The sequence below is a fragment of the Heptranchias perlo genome, chromosome 1 (assembly GCF_035084215.1).
Source record: "Heptranchias perlo isolate sHepPer1 chromosome 1, sHepPer1.hap1, whole genome shotgun sequence".
Lineage (NCBI taxonomy): Eukaryota > Metazoa > Chordata > Chondrichthyes > Hexanchiformes > Hexanchidae > Heptranchias > Heptranchias perlo.
In genome coordinates, this window is record NC_090325.1 from 95,760,256 (window position 1) to 95,776,790 (window position 16,535).

General features: G+C 46.8%; 1 protein-coding gene across 1 annotated transcript in view; it reads right to left on the bottom strand.

The window, feature by feature from the left end:
- Positions 1-16,535, bottom strand: part of dthd1 (death domain containing 1) — a 37,759-nt gene that overhangs the window by 6,806 nt on the left and 14,418 nt on the right. Inside the window, exons 6-9 of the mRNA XM_067971512.1 lie at positions 14,145-14,386; positions 13,768-13,932; positions 11,482-11,771; positions 2,977-3,221 (exon numbers count right to left, since the gene is read on the bottom strand). Coding sequence (XP_067827613.1) covers positions 2,977-3,221; positions 11,482-11,771; positions 13,768-13,932; positions 14,145-14,386 — 942 coding nt within the window. The remainder of the gene's footprint in view (positions 1-2,976; positions 3,222-11,481; positions 11,772-13,767; positions 13,933-14,144; positions 14,387-16,535) is intronic.

A 16,535-nucleotide genomic window follows, 5' to 3' on the forward strand; every position in this document is an offset into this window, starting at 1 on the left:
TTACTTTCATTTTCTATTTTCTCCCTCTTTATCAATCTTTTGGCCATCCTCAGCTGGTTTCTAAAACTCTCCCAGCCCTCAGGCTTACTTCTCTTCTTGGCAACATTATAAGCCTCTTCTTTTAATTTAATACTGTCCTTAACTTCTTTAGTTAACCACACATGGATCACTTTTCCCGTGGAGTTTTTATTCCTCAATGGAATGTACATTTGTTGAGAATTATGGAATATTTCTTTAAATGTTCGGCATTGCTTATCTACCGTCATAACTTTTAATCTAATTTCCCAATCAACCTTAGCCAACTCTCCCGTCATACTTATATAATTGGTTTTGTTTAAGTTTAAGACTCTAGTTTCAGATTTAAGTACATCACTCTCAAACTCAACGTGAAATTCTATCATATTATGATCACTCCTCCCCAGCGTATCCCTTACTATGAGATTATTAATTACCCTGTCTCATTACATAAGACAACATCTAAAATAGCCTGTACCCTAGTTGATTCCAGGACGTATTATTCTAGGAAACTGTCTCAAATGCATTCCACAAGTTCGTCCTCCAAACTACTTTTACCAATTTGATTTGCCCAGTCTATATGAAGATTAAAGTCCCCCATGATTATTGCATTACCTTTGTTACAATCTCCTCTTATTTCTTAATTAATACTGTTAGAGTGCCTATAAACTACTCCCACAAGTGTTTTCTGCAGAGAATGTGGGTAGGGTTTTAAATGAATGTTTTGTCTCCGTATTCACAAAGGAAAGGAATGATCCGGACATTGTAGTTAAAGAGGAGAGGTGTGAAATATTGGATAAAGTAAACATAACGAGAGAGGAAGTACTAGAGGGACTAGAATCCTTGAAAGTTGATAAGTCACCAGGGCCGGATGAATTGTTTCCTAGGCTATTGAAGGAAGGCAGGGAGGAAATAACGGATGCTCTGAGGATCATTTTCCAATCCTCTCTAGATACAGGGGAGGTACCGGAAGACTGGAAGACTGCAAACATAGTACCATTGTTTAAAAAGGGTACGAGGGAAAGGCCGAACAATTATAGACCGGTCAGTCTTACCTCGGTGGTGGGCAAACAATTAGAATTAATACTGAGAGATAGGATAAACTGTCACTTGGAAAGGCATGGTTTAATCAGGGATGGGCAGCATGGATTTGTTCAGGGAAGTCTTACAAATCTGATTAAATTCTTTGAGGAAGTGACAAGGAGGATCGATGAGGGCAGTGCAGTGGATGTTGTCTACATGGATTTTAGTAAGGCATTTGACAAGGTCCCACATGGCAGACTGGTCAGAAAGGTAAAAGCCCATGGGATACAGGGAAATGTGGCGAATTGGATACAAAATTGGCTCAGTATAAGGAAACAAAGGGTAAAAGTCAATGGATGTCTTTGCGAATGGAAATCCATTTCCAGTGGTGTGCCACAGGGCTCAATGTTGGGTCCCTTGCTGTTTGTGGTATATATTAATGATTTGGACTTGAATGTAGGGGGCATGATTGGTAAATTTGCAGACGGCACAAAAATTGGCAGTGTAGTTGATAGTGAAGAGGATAACTGTAGACTCCAAGAAGATATCAATGGGTTGGTGGAGTGGGCGGAAAAGTGACAAATGGAGTTGAACCCGGAGAAGTGTAAGGTAATGCACTTAGGGAGGGCAAACGGTAAACAGGAATACGCAGTAAACGGGAATATATTGAGAGGGGCAGAGGAAGTGAGAGACCTTGGATTGCAAGAGCACAGGTCCCTGAAGGTGGCAGTACAGGTAGATAAGATTGTGAAGAAGGCATACGGAATGCTCTCCGTTATAGAAAACAAAAGCAGGGATGTAATGATGGAACTGTATAAAACACTGGTAAGGCCACAGCTGGAGTATTGTGCGCAGTTCTGGTCACCACATTACAGGAAGGATGTAATTGCTCTGGAGAGAGTGCAGAGAAGATTTTCAAGAATGTTGCCAGGGCTTGAAAATTGCAGCTACGAGGAGGGATTGGATAGGCTGGGGTTGTTTTCCTCGGAGCAGAGGAGGCTGAGGGGAGACTTGACTGAAGTGTACAACATTATGAGGGGTCCAGTAGACAGGAAGTATATGTTTCCCTAGCGGAGAGTTCAAGAACTAGAGGACATAGATTTAAGCTGATTGGTGGAAGGATTAGAGGGAACATGAGGAAAAACTTTTTTACCCAGAGGGTGGTGGGTGAATGGAATTCGCTGCCTGAATTGGTGGTAGAGGCAGGGACCCTCAACTCTTCTAAAAAGTACCTGGACCTGCACCTAAAGTGGTGTAAGCTGCAGGGCTACGGACCGGGTGCTGGAAGGTGGGATTAGAATGGGCACCTGGTTGTTCTTCGAGCCGGAGCGGACAAATGGCCCCCTTCTGTGCTGTATCTTTTCTATGGTTCTATGGTTCTAACTCAATCAGGAGTGGAAACCACGGCTGTCATCTTCCTTTTGATTGTAGCAACCCACTGCTTTCTCAACTGACGTCAACTAATGCAGCACAGACCAGGGAGCAGGGATCGTTTCCTAATCTATTGCAGAATGTTAAAATGACTGATGAATGGAGATCCAAATTCAATTTTTTCTGCTTACATGTATATCATCCAAGGTAAGAGTCCTTGAAAAGTGCATACAAAGAAAATCTTTGCGTTTGCATGTTGTGTAAAGAATTGAAGGCTCTATACACACAGCTCCCTTAAAAAGAGAAGGAAGAAGAAGATTAACGGTAGAAAAAAGACAACGGCAAAGGAACAAAAGTAAAGAAGGTAGGAAAAAAGAAAGATGAACAAAAGAATATACAAATGAACAAAGTTTCTTAATTTGACTATCACAAATGATGGCCATGTTGCCACCGTCACAACCAACTGTGGTGAAACTATTTCCTACTATATCACCAGGTAAAACTATCACTGAATCATACAGAATGAATTAGTGCAATGAACGTTATGCTTCTTTTATTGTACCGTACCTTGGGCAACGTTAATGACAGTTTGCATACAGGGCTGTACTGCTGGTCATCCACTGTGTGGTAGGCCCCATCCCATTGCTTGGTTAGCTCTTCTTTGGTTATTTTGTAAAATATTGCCATTCCCTTGTAGTGAGGAGAGCAGTAGTTACCAAACTCATCCACTTCAGTCAGATCAAGCTCCAGTCTGGTTTTCCGCTGAGAGTGGAATATTAATTGATACCCTTGAACCGTGCCTTGCTCACTGCCTAAATCAATATGTAAAGAAACAATTATATGAACTTTATGATTGGCAGTTTGATAAGTATATGTGATTAATTGCAGAGCTTTATCTCTGGCTATGCTGGTGCACAAAGGAAAACTAAATTTCACTGAATCAGCAATCAGCCCAAATTGTTTCAAAATGACATTTTGTACTTGTTTAATTGATTGAATTAAAAGTATTTTACAAATGATTGTAGAGCCAGCTCCTTATGGTTTGATGACATTACTGCTCTTTGTAGAACATTCACTAATAGTCAAGAAAAACAGAAGTGCTCGTGTTTATACTAATGCTTGTATTCCTCGTGTTTCCTTCAGTTGTTTATACTATCTGTTTAAGCATTTGCACATCTCGCACAGCCAAATTTCAGCCCATTTGTATTTCTATAAATTCAGCTATGTCACATGGAATTTACTTGAAGCAATGTTTCTATCACAATTAACAGGGCCAAGAAAGAGGACAGGATGCAAAACATCGATGGGAGTATTTTACAGACCTTCTGCCTGTGATGGCTGAACTGAAATGTTTGTATGTGGAGATCAGAGAGGCCTACCAAAAGAAAAATGTGGTAGTAATGGGAAACTGTAGCTTGTATATAGATTGGAAGAGAAGAAGCAGCACATGTGGAAAAGAAAACAGATTTATTGAATGTATTTCACATAGTTTGATAAAGCAACATGGCCCCGAAATTCCAATCAGCTTGCTCTGCCAACAGAAGAGCAACAGAGCGGCCCATAAGTACACCCAAGTAAGGAGGCCTAGATCTCATCCCAAATTATGGGGATGGGACCATTTGCATATTCAGGGTAGACACAGTGGGCTCGAATTTAGCAGGCCTGCGGGTTCCCAGCGGGTGGTCCTCCGGGAGCGTCGAAAACGCGGACGGCTAATTGTGTGCGTCCCCCACGCGATCGCGGGATAATTGGACCCATTAAGGCCTGCTTCCGGGTTCTGCGCTCCCCAGCTGCGTGCCGGCCGGCTGCGCATGCGCAGTACCGTCGACGCGATGTAGGAGCTCCAGTTAAAGGGGCAGTCTCCCAAAGCCCCTCCTGCTGCAAGCAAGAGGTCTGGGAGAATGGCTCAACCAAGGGGAAAGGCTGCGCCCCGTTTTTCAGATCTGGCACTGCAGCTGATGCTGGAGGGCGTGAGGAGGAGGAGGGAAACACTCTTCCCTGAGGATGGGCGCAAGTTCCCTGCCGCCGCAACCAGGAAGGCATGGGCAGAGGTGGCGGCGGAGGTGAGCAGCAGGGGCAACACCCCAAGGACTTGGGAGCAGTGCCGCAAGCGCTTCAATGACCTGACTAGGTCTGGCAAGGTGAGTACACCAACGCACCCTCCCACATCCTGTCCCCACCATCACGCCAAGCAGATCACAACCCCCTCCTGCACAGCCACCACTGCGCTCCATCAGCAATCCTCACAGCCACTCATTCACCATCCTCGCCGTGCACGCAAGTACCCATCGTCCCTGACCCCACCCGAACACTACCACACACCCCAATCCCCATGCAATGGGATGGGCACGTGGCCCACACTTCCTCCCATCCGTTCCGCGCCACGCTCAACCCAACCACACCGATGCTCGATGCGTCTCACGATGCAAGACGCACCCACTCACACATCTGTGTTTTGCCTTCACAGGAGAAGAGGAGCAAGAACAATAGGGAAAGGGCACGCACCGGAGGTGGGCCGCCGCAAGTGGTGGAGCTCACCGACGCAGAGGTGGAGGCGCTCGACCTCGCCCGCACGCGACATTGCCTGTCGGTGGCCGATGGCGAGTGTGTCGCTGCCGAAACGGCCGGTAAGGGAAAGCTGACACTCAACACCCATGATCGCGAGTGACCGTATCATCACCTGCCATCAGGCGCACTGTCAAGTTGGTCCACATGCCTCAAAGTGCCCTCTGTTCTCTTGCAGGTGCGTCTTTGGATCAAGCGAGCATGGAGGGCGATTCCTCAGAGGACATGGCGGTCTCTGAGGGTGCATCGTCACATCAGAGCCAACCATCCACCAGCGCAGAGACACGCACCTCGGTGGGTCCCCCTCGCCAACTAGTTGGGGTAGCACTTGGTGAGTCACTGCGCACGAGTGAGCATGAGCAGACCCTGGTGGCAGGGGCAGCCGCGGAGGGTCCGCGACGGAGGGAGCACTCATCTCCAGGCTCTGCTCAGCCGGACCCAGATGCTGAACCCAGGGGGCCACCAGAGAAAAGGAGAGTCGTCGAGGGCCACCAGCTAATTGCTGAGGTGCTGGCAGAGGTGCCGCGCGCATTGTCCACAATAGCGCAGGCGATGGAGGAGTCCACCTCCTGCATGTGGGCATTGGTGGCGCAGGCACAGGAGGGTACCGGCGACACAGTGTCGCGGGTAGGTGCGGGACTGTCTGCGGTGGAGGACAGGCTGGCCTCCCTCGAGCGTCACGCACAGCTCCACTTCGAGTCCTTGCAGGCCCTCACAACGTCTGTACGGATTCAGGGTGAGCAACATTCCGACGCCACCAACAGGCTGAGGGATACAATAGGGGTGGCCTTGCAAGGCCTCACACATGCCATCCAAACTGCCGTCCAGCAGGGTGGAAGGGGTGATGTGGGCCGAGGCCAAGAGAGGGATGATGGTGACCGGGGACATGGAAGCGGGGACGCCTCTCAAGGCGTCCCCACGTCCCACCCGTCGCCCACCTCTCAACCAGTACACGCAATGGTGCCTCCTCTCCAGGTGGCCGAGTCTGCCCCTGCCCCGGTGCAGGAGGAGCAGTCTGTGGAGGTGCCCTCACGGGCACCGAAACCCAGGGGCCGTCCGCCAAAAGCATCTACCCGGTCAAGGCAAGAAGACGAGCAACCTGCCACTACCTCTGCTGGAGCCACAGGGGTAGCACCACGTAGGGGTTCCCGGAGAAGAATTCCAAAGGCCTTATAATCACAAAGGGAATACACCAGGGTGTTTATTATTTTGTACTTTGTTTCTTAAATGATGTCACATTCCACATATTAAATAGTCTATTCTCACCACTCCTGCCACCTCTCGTCCATTCTTCCGCGGCTTGTGCAGTAGTTGCGTTCCGTGGAGGCCATCATGACGGCGAACACCTGCTGCCACCCATTGGGCACACTGCTGTGGGTGCAGGATTACTGGCAGCACTCTTCAGTGGAGGGGGCTGGTATGGCCGCTCGCATGTGCAGGTGAGGAGATGCGAGCGCCTCGCAGTGTCTGACTCTAGGAGAACCGTTGACGTATGAGTGCGTCCCTGGCCCGGCGACCATCCCGGTGAGTCGCGGCTCGGCGCATGGGTCGTCCAACATCCTCGGGCGCGTCCTCCTCCTCCGCCTCCTCCGCCTCCGCCTCCTCCTCCTCCTCCTCCTCCTCCTCGCCCTCGCCTTCCTCAATGTGGGTGGCGGGTGTGGATGGGGCCTCCTCCAGCGGCACCCCTCTCTGTTGGGCCATGTTGTGCAGGGCACAGCAGACAACTATGATTCGTCCCACTCTGAATGGTGTGTATTGGAGCGCTCCCCCAGAACGATCAAGGCACCTGAAGCGCATCTTGAGAAGCCCGATGGTCTGCTCAATTGTAGACCTGGTAGCAGTGTGGCTGTCATTGTACCGACGCTCCGGCTCGGTGATGGGGTTCCTCAGAGGTGTCATGAGCCACGTGTGGAGGGGATACCCCTTGTCGCCGAGGAGCCAGCCGTTGCCGGCGTTGGGTGCCTGCAGGATGGGCGGGACGGCGGACTCCCTGAGGACGAAGGCATCGTGGCAGCTGCCGGGGTATCTGGCGCACACGTGTAGGAATCTCTGGCGGTGGTCACAGATGAGCTGGGCGTTCATGGAGTGATACCCCTTCCTGTTGATGAACAGCCCTGGCTCATGCGGAGGTGCCCGTATTGCGATGTGGGTGCAGTCGATTACACCCTGCACCCGTGGGAAGCCGGCCATGGCATGGAATCCAACCGCCCTCTCCATCTGGCTGCGCTCGTCCATGGCGAAGTTGATGTAGTGGGAGGCCCTGCGGAACAACCCATCGGTGACCTGCCTTATGCACTTGTGTGCAGAGGACTGACAGACCCCGGTGATGTCCCCGGTGGCACCCTGGAAGGAACCGGATGCGAAGAAGTTGAGGGCAGTGGTGACTTTGACAGCGACAGGTAAGAAGATGCTGCTTGGTCCATCAGGGAGCAGCTCGTCGTTAAGGAGGCTGCAGATGTCGGCGACTACCTGGCGATTGACTCTGAGCCTCCGTATGCACTGCTCCTCGGAGAGGTCCATGAAGCTGAGCCTCGCTCTGTACACCCTGTGCGGAGGGTAGTGCCTCCTGCGACGCATCTCTCTCTGCGGTTGCCCTCCCTCCTGCTGTGCAGGTGGGTGTGCCGCAGCACCGTGTTGGGGGGCCCCACCTCTCCGAGGCGGACGGCGTGGACTGCGAGGCTGCTGGGGCTGGTCATCCTGTTCGTCCTCCGACGATGTAAACGCACCACCCATCTGGCAGGTGTTGGTGTGAGGGGTTGTGCAGGGTAGGTGGGTGGGTCCTCGGACTGGGGCTGCGGTTTCGTGTCGGTCTGTCCTCTGGCTTGGAGGGGGTTGGTGGAGGGCAGGGGTTGCCCTATGTGACGCGGTGGCCTCCTGCGTGGGTGAGGGCGCTCCCCCGTGGAGCGCACCTTGGCACCTGGCACAGGCTGCTGGCTGCAACACGCCTGGTTTGAAGGGTCCTGTTTCCCCCAGTGTGGGAAACTGACTGCTTTGAACGTAAAATCCCACACTTCCTCTTTTGACAGCTGCTTCAGCTCATTAACTGACCACAACGAGCAAGTTAAGTGCTCTCAAGTGGAACCCCGCTGGCTTTAATTGCCTGCGGGATTCCCACCAGCGGGGCTTGCGCGCGCAGCCCCGCACGTCAGCGCGGTACCCGGAAGTGGCCGGGATTTCGTCCGAATCCGGTCACGTGATCGGAGATCGGGATTTTCGGGGCCCCCCCGCTGGAAACCCGCAGGTAACCCGACCCTAAAATCGAGCCCAGTAAGTGGGTACCAGCAGCACAGCATCTGTCAGCAACAAAGTCAGAGCTGTGTTGTGCCGCACTAATAGAGGAAAGGAGGCCCAGGAAGGGCCTAGAAAAAAGGTACGTTCTTCAAATCATCATCTCCCAGTAGTGCCAGCGGGACACTTTTTGAAATGAAGGAGACTTTCTAGGATCGATTACCTTTAGTCTAAAGAATTTTGGGGTCTTTCCTGAGCTTCAGTGGAACTGATGCCAGCTTTCAGCTGGCTTGAGTTCCAGTGAGGCCTTAAAAGGGCATACTGGGTGCAATTTCAGGGGGAGCCAGACATTCCCAAGACATGCCTCCTTGACATAAGAGGGTCGGGCAGAAGATTCACCCTTGCTACCCACCAGAATTTTTCCTGAGGGTGGAATCTCGGTCAAACTGAGATCTGCCCCATTTTCTGGTTCACCGATTGGAGATCCTTAGTTTTGATTGAAATTTTGGGGCCCATGTCTTCAACTTGACAAAGGGAGCATACGTGATGTAATTGTGATAATGAATCAGAAATTGTTATCGATCTGTGAGTAATTGAGTAGTTTGGGAATAGTGACCAAGGCATGGTTAAATTCACTAACAGGCTTGAAGAGGAGAAAGAACGGTCACAATTTGATCACAACTTAAGGTTTTGGGCTTAAACAAGGCTAACTTTAAAGAGATGAGGAAGGAATTGACTACAACAGGGTTGGGAGAAATTACTAAAAAGCACAAAATTGCTGTCTCAATTTTGAAGAACGCTGATTGAAATGTTAACATGTCCTTTTCTTTCTACAGATGACGTGCAGTGTTCTTTCAGCTTTTTCTGCTTTTGTTTGCATGGAATTGGTAATATATGGAGTATTAGTAGAATCTATTTCAGAAGGTAACTAACGGATTATAAAATAAGTACATAATATTGACAGGAAAAGAAGTACTTTCAGGATGATGCAACCATGGTCGACAATATGCTTAAGATCAGTAACAAACAAAAGAACAAGACTCATGTAAGGGTAGAAAATACAAGAATGAGGATTACAGAAAGCAAGAAAAGGAGAAGAAGAAATTAATAAGGGTAGAAAATAATAAGAGTAGAAAACAAACTTGCAAATGGTATCAACTATAATAGCAAAGATACATTAAGAAAACAGTGGTAAAGCATATCCCATTAAAATAGATTTCAGTATGACAATACTAGAGAAGGACTTCAGTCTTCACAATGGGACAGGGAGATTTGATAACTGAGGTATCGGGAAAACTAGAGATAGTGCAGCCCAAAGTCATCATTCTCTCTAAATTATTGCACTCTCCATGTTGGAATGATCTGAAAACTAAGTCCAAAATGTTATTGTATAAAGTACTATTACAAATCACTGACCAAATATCCAAAGTACATAATGTGCTTATGTATTGACAGGGGAATTTCATAGGGGGAGGAACAAAGGCTAAATTTGTAAAAAAAAACAGAAGACCTGTTTGGATACTAGATTCAAACAATGAAAATGTTAAATGGAACCAAAAAGAAAGAAAAACTGAAGGCTGTGTACTCAAAACTTTATCCTGTATTTTCTCCCTTTGGATACTGATAGAACCTATTGTATCTTTCTAGCATTTTTGTTTCTTATTTCATTTTTATTTACTTTTTAATTAAAAATACGTAAGGGTAAATTTTGCAAGGCACTGTTGGTAGGGCCACGCAAGCTGGAAAAATATTGAAAAATCATGGGTGGGGTGGAGCCTCGAAAAACTTACCCATATTATGTGCCAAAATCTGTACTCCAACATTGAATATTTTACAGGAATTGGCTGCAACTGTAATAAATTTTGGTGACTGCACTTCAGTTATGACATGAATACTTCATTCACCCTTGTTCACAATGCATTGTATTGTACTGTGATAAATAAGGGATCAAGAAAGTCATTTAAAATTTTGTATTTTGCTGACACATGGCTGTGTCCCGAAACACAAACTAAATACATTTAATTCTGATATAAATTTAGCAGAATCAATTTTATTGCTGGTAAAGCTAGTAATGTATCAATTGACAATGCCAAACTAGATTATACGGGAAAGTTGAAGGACTTTGGTTTATAATTGCTTGTACAAATATGATACAAGAGGCTTCCTGAAAGGAAGGAGGGCAAAGTTTTTTTTTATTCGTTCATGGGATGTGGGTGTCGCTGGCGAGGCCAGCATTTTTATTGCCCATCCCTAATTGCCCCTGAGAAGGTGGTGGTGAGCTGCTTTCTTGAACCGCTGCAGTCCGTGTGGTGAAGGTTCTCCCACAGTGCTGTTAGGAAGGGAGTTCCAGGATTTTGGCCCAGCGACGATGAAGGAACGGCGATATATTTCCAAGTCGGGATGGTGTGTGACTTGGAGGGGAACGTGCAGGTGGTGGTGTTCCCATGTACCTGCTGCTCTTGTCCTTCTAGGTGGTAAAGGTCGCGGGTTTGGGAGATGCTGTCGAAGAAGCCTTGGCGAGTTGCTGCAGTGCATCCGGCTGATGGTACACACTGCAGCCATGGTGTGCTGGTGGTGAAGGGAGTGAATGTTTAGGGTGGTGGATGGGGTGCCAATCAAGTGGGCTGTTTTGTCCTGGATGGTGTTGAGCTTCTTGGGTGTTGTTGGAGCTGCACTCATCCAGGCAAGTGGAGAGTATTCCATCACACTCCTGACTTTGCCTTGTAGATGGTGGAAAGGCTTTGGGGAGTCAGGAGGTGAGTCACTCACCGCAGAATACCCAGCTTCTGATCTGCTCTTGTAGCCACAGTATTTATATGGCTGGTCCAGTTAAGTTTCTGGTCAATGGTGACCCCCAGTAAGACAATCACGATCACTTTTGTACAGTTTATATGGACCGATCACAGAATAATATTAGTGGCACATCTGCAGGTCTCTTGCCTGGCTCCTGATCAGGAAATGGTCAATGGGTTGTGTGTGTATGTATGTGATGGGGGGAGAGAGGGGGTGGGGGCGGTCTGCAGAAAGGAGGAACCATCGTGGGCACAATGAAGACAAAACAAATGTACAAAACACCTTTTTCTGTAGCATTGCTTTGTCTTTAGGTTCACATATGAAGAATGGGTGATGTATTAGAGGGCTGCTTGTACCTGTGAAACTGCTCCCAACATGACATAGTGCATTCAGGAATGGAGAAATTTGGGAAAAATACAGATGTAAAGCTCAAATGAATATTTCATATCAACCTTACATTCAAAGGAAGAATTATTAGTAACTCACTGAATGATTTAATGTTGCCACAAAGCTTGAGCATAAGCTGCTCGCCCTCTCTCATTGGAAACTCTTCAGATGGCTCTGGTGGACCTCTATATCCCTCTTCACGCAGCTTCACCACTTCCCATTGTAAATCTTTGGAAGGAACCATCTGGACGATGATGTGGTGGAAATTGTCTCTTTTGTGATACATAATAACATTAACCATAGTGAATCGAATCGCTTCTTCCAGTTCATGAATGAAAGGAATCAAGTAGCTACTATCCACTGAAGATGACAAGCGAAGGACTATAAATCTGTTTAAGGATAATAAAACTAAATAAAATTTGAAAGACAGTAAAGTATTACCAATTACACAGCAGCAAATATTTTTCCTACACATCACTGGCCCTCCCTGTCACATGATGTAATCCAGTTTTAAAGGTGTCTTAACCCCTTTCTGAAGAAGATTTAATAAAGACTGTCATAGCAGACAATTGCAACCACAACAGATGCTACAGCACACAAACAATTGAGAAGCACAAGGACAACCTTACTGCTCTGTAATATATACTTGGTTGGAGTAAGTTATAGGTTGTATAACAACCTTTGCAGCTCAGGGTTTTTTTTTCATAAAAACCCACTGATTTCATTGTACAGTAATCCCATATACACCTCAATCCAATGGTTAAAAATAAACAAGCTTCAATACCGCAAAATCTATTATTAAAACCTTTTTTTAACAACCATTCTTGCCACTCCTCGTTGAGGCTCACTTAGTATAGAAAGTTGGGCCTAGATAAGATATAAGATAAGAAGGCATACTATTTAAGTCCTCAGGTGTTTATAATATTAATGCTTGATTATGTATCTGCTACATATTGGGGGTAATTTTAACCTAATTCGCCAAGCAGGAAACGAGTGGATTCGGTTTGGCTGCCCATTTTACACACTGCCCGATTTTACCTTTATTTTTGGTCCATTAAAATTAATGGATGAAAAATCAGGTTGTAGGCTAGTAATTTCCCAACAAGTACTCGCTGTGACTGGCGGGAGCGCCCAATTGAGGAATCAGCTCTCATAATTCATTACACCGCTCATTCTTTCACAGGATCTCAAAACTATACAACTTCTTATGTCTTTCAGTCATCTGACTACAATCTACAGCCTTTTAAAACCCAAGCTTGACATCATCTAAATACATCTTTCTCAATTACATCAACTTCACTCACTTTTTACATCTACGGTGATATCTCGCATGGTCCTTGACATTGATTTCCCAGTTAAAATAATACCTTAATATCAGGAAATCACTTCAACATCATAATACTAATCCAGGATGATTGAGAATTCACAAAAGCTGGTGACAATAAATAGTGGAAACAGAGAAAATCATGGGAGAAGCCAAAAAAAAATTATACTAGACCTAAAAAGATAAGCCATGAATGAGCAATATCGGAAACAAGATCAGAAAAATGCCAGAAATGCAGAGCAGGTTAAGTAGCATCTGAACAAGATAAACGAACATTACTGGTGATATTTTCATTGAATATGCTGATTTAGGGTCATATGCAAAATTTTAATCCTCAGTTAGCCTGCTGTGCATTTCTAGCACGTTAGATTTTTAATGAATTCTTGTTTAAAAATATAACAACAGCAACTTGCATTTATACAGCACTTTTAACATAGTAAAACATCCCAAGGTGCTTCACAGGAGCGTTATCAAACAAAATTTGACACCGAGCAACATAAGGAGATATTAGGACATGTGACCAAAAGCTTGGTCAAAGAGATAGGTTTTAAGGAGCGTCTTAAAGGGGGAGAGAGAGGTAGAGAGGTAGAAGTTTACAACATGGAAACAGGCCCTTCGGCCCAACGTGTCCATGTCGCCCAGTTTATACCACTAAGCTAGTCCCAATTGCCTGCACTTGGTGGAGAGGTTTAGGGAGGGAATTCCAGAGCTTAGGCAGCTAAAGGCTTGGCTGCCAATGGTGAAGCGATGAAAATCGGGGATGCACAAGAGGCCAGAATTGGAGGAGTGCAAAGATCTTGGAGGGTTGTAGGGCTGGAGGAGGTTACAGAGATAGGGAGGGCGAGGCCGTGGAGGGATTTGAAAACAAGGATGAGAATTTTAAAATCGAGGCGTGGCTGGACCGGAAGCCAATGTAGGTCAGCGAGCACAGGGTTAATGGGCGAACGGGATTTGGTGCGAGTTGGGATATGGGCAGCAGAGTTTTGGATGAGCTCAAGTTTACGGAGGGTGCAATATAGTACATGTTCTGAGATCACAGTTAACCTATAACAATTTCATACCTGTCTAGGTGTTCAGCATATTCAAATGCAACTAGTCCATTTTGCACATCTTTCACAGTTACATTGTCCATCATCAGCCATCCTTCATCTTTGGATTTAAATCCTAACAGTTTTAAAGATTCATTGATTGTCTCTCCATGTTTTTTTACAGGGGCACTCATTGACCTATAAATTGACAAGTGACAATGTAAATATATAAAATAGCACTCGGGGCTATCAAATGTACTTTATTTTAAAATTGCTAATACTATCTTGAAATGCAAAAGTAATTTCATCAAAAATCTGTCTTTGGTCTGTTTCACAGCTGCACTATCAAGTACGTGGAAAGTTGTTGCAGCTGCTGATACCAGGCTATAGCAGTTAATCTCTCAATTTACCGAATGCGATGACTGCTGCTTCTCTGGCCCATGGCTGTGGCTGCTCGAACATGGTCTGTTTCGTCTCCTAGTCTCTTCTTGTCTGAGTTTGGTGGGCAGGGCAGGGTGACAGCAATTGATTTCCGAAACTGCTGAGTTGATGGATGTTTGATATGAACAAGGGGGCTGGTAGAGATTATGGGATGGTATATATCTTGTCTTGATTTTATTCCACACAACAGTGTTGTTTCAATTGGCTGAACCTACGAGAACAAATAAACAGTGCACAAGTAAATAATCTGGCACATTTTCAACTCTTTTTATTTCTGAGGCAGGAGAGGACAGTTTCTGATCAATTCAGCCCAATTAACGCTGTAAAGTAGGCAGAACCAATTAGGGAAAAATGGATTGAGATCCTTCAGGCCAGATTTCCTCTCATTTAGCAACCCAACCTATTTTTCGGTCAGGTATCTTTTTTGGACCAGAATCATCAGCCAGTTTGCAGTTAATTATATTCGGCAGTAATTTCTGTGGGAGTTCTCCCGATTTTCCGCTGTAACTTAAAACAGTGGATCGCAGAAGCCCCGGAGACACGGTGCAAACAAAGTTATGGTGGGAGGTCAGGGAACCCCCTTGGGAATTCTATGCCATTAAATTTTACAGTCCAATGCCATTGATTAAACTTCCACATAAAATACTGTAGTTATGGCTGTATGATGTTTAATCATCTGCCCATCCAAGCTGAGTATCCAAGCTGCTGGATGTGGAAGTGCAGTTAAGCCCTATATTAGATTGTAGCAGCATTTTGAGGCTATTTCTGAACTTATTTACAATATCAGGCCAGCCCGGCCAACAGCAAGGTAAGTGCAGGGTGGGGGAGGGGCGGTCACGATCATGGAGGGTGGGGGTCCCGGGCTGGCAGCGACCCAGATTATTTTTGTGGGGCCCAGAGGAGCACTCCACAAAAATAATTCCAAACTTACCTTGGTTGGGCCTCTTTCGCTCAATCTCCCATGAAACTGGTCGGAGTGTGCACAGCATATGATTCAACCAGTGCTGACCTAAAATGGCAATCGGGGTGCTAGGACCTGATTTGCATTTTATATGGAGCCTTTTTTTTCATTCATGGAATGTGGGCGTCGCTGGTGAGGCCAGCATTTATTGCCCATCCATAATTGCCCTTGAGAAGGTGATGGTGAGTCGCCTTCTTGAACCGCTGCAGTCCGTGTGGTGAAGGTTCTCCCACAGTGCTGTTAGGAAGGGAGTTCCAGGATTATTACCCAACGACGATGAAGGAACGGTGGTATATTTCCAAGTCGGGATGGTGTGTGACTTGGAGGGGAACGTGCAGGTGGTGTTGTTCCCATGTGCCTGCTGCTCTTGTCCTTCTAGGTGGTAGAGGTCGCGGGTTTGGGAGGTGCTGTCGAAGAAGCCTTGGCGAGTTGCTGCAGTGCATCCTGTGGTTGGTACACACTGCAGCCACAGTGCGTCGGTGGTGAAGGGAGTGAATGTTTAGGGTGGTGGATGGGGTGCCAATCAAGCGGGCTGCTTTGTCCTGGATGGTGTCGAGCTTCTTGAGTATTGTTGGAGCTGCACTCATCCAGGCAAGTGGAGAGTATTCCATCATACTCCTAACCTGTGCCTTGTAGATGGTGGAAAGGCTTTGGGAGTCAGGAGGTGAGTTACTCGCCGCAGAATACCCAGCTTCTGACCTGCTCTTGTAGCCACAGTATATATTTGGCTGGTCCAGTTAAGTTTTTGGTCAATGGTGACGCCCAGGATGTTGATGGTGGGGCATTCGGCGATGGTCATGCCGTTGAATGTCAAGGGGAGGTGGTTAGACACTCTCTTTTTGGAGATAGTCATTGCCTGGCAGTTGTCTGGCGTGAATGTTACTTGCCACTTATCAGCTCAAGCCTGGATGTTGTCCAGGTCTTTCTGCATGCGGGCATGGACTGCTTTATTATCTGAGGGGTTCCGAATGGAACTGAACACTGTGCAATCATCAACGAACATCCCCATTTCTGACCTTATGATGGAGGGAAGGTCATTGATGAAGCAGCTGAAGATGGTTGGGCCTAGGACACTGCCCTGAGGAACTCCTGCAGCAATGTCCTGGGGCTGAGATGATTGTTCTCCAACAACCATAACCATCTTCCTTTGTGCTAGGTATGACTTCAGCCACTGGACAGTTTTCCCCCTGATTCCCATTGACTTCAATTTTTTCTAGGGCTCCTTGGTGCCTTGATGTCAAGGGCATTCATTCTCACCTCAACTCTGGAATTCAGCTCTTTTGTCCATGTTTGGACCAAGGCTGAAATGAGGTCTGGAGCCGAGTGGTCCTGGCGGAATCCAAACTGAGCATCGGTGAGCAGGTTATTGGTGAGTAAGTGCCGCTTGATAGCACTGTCG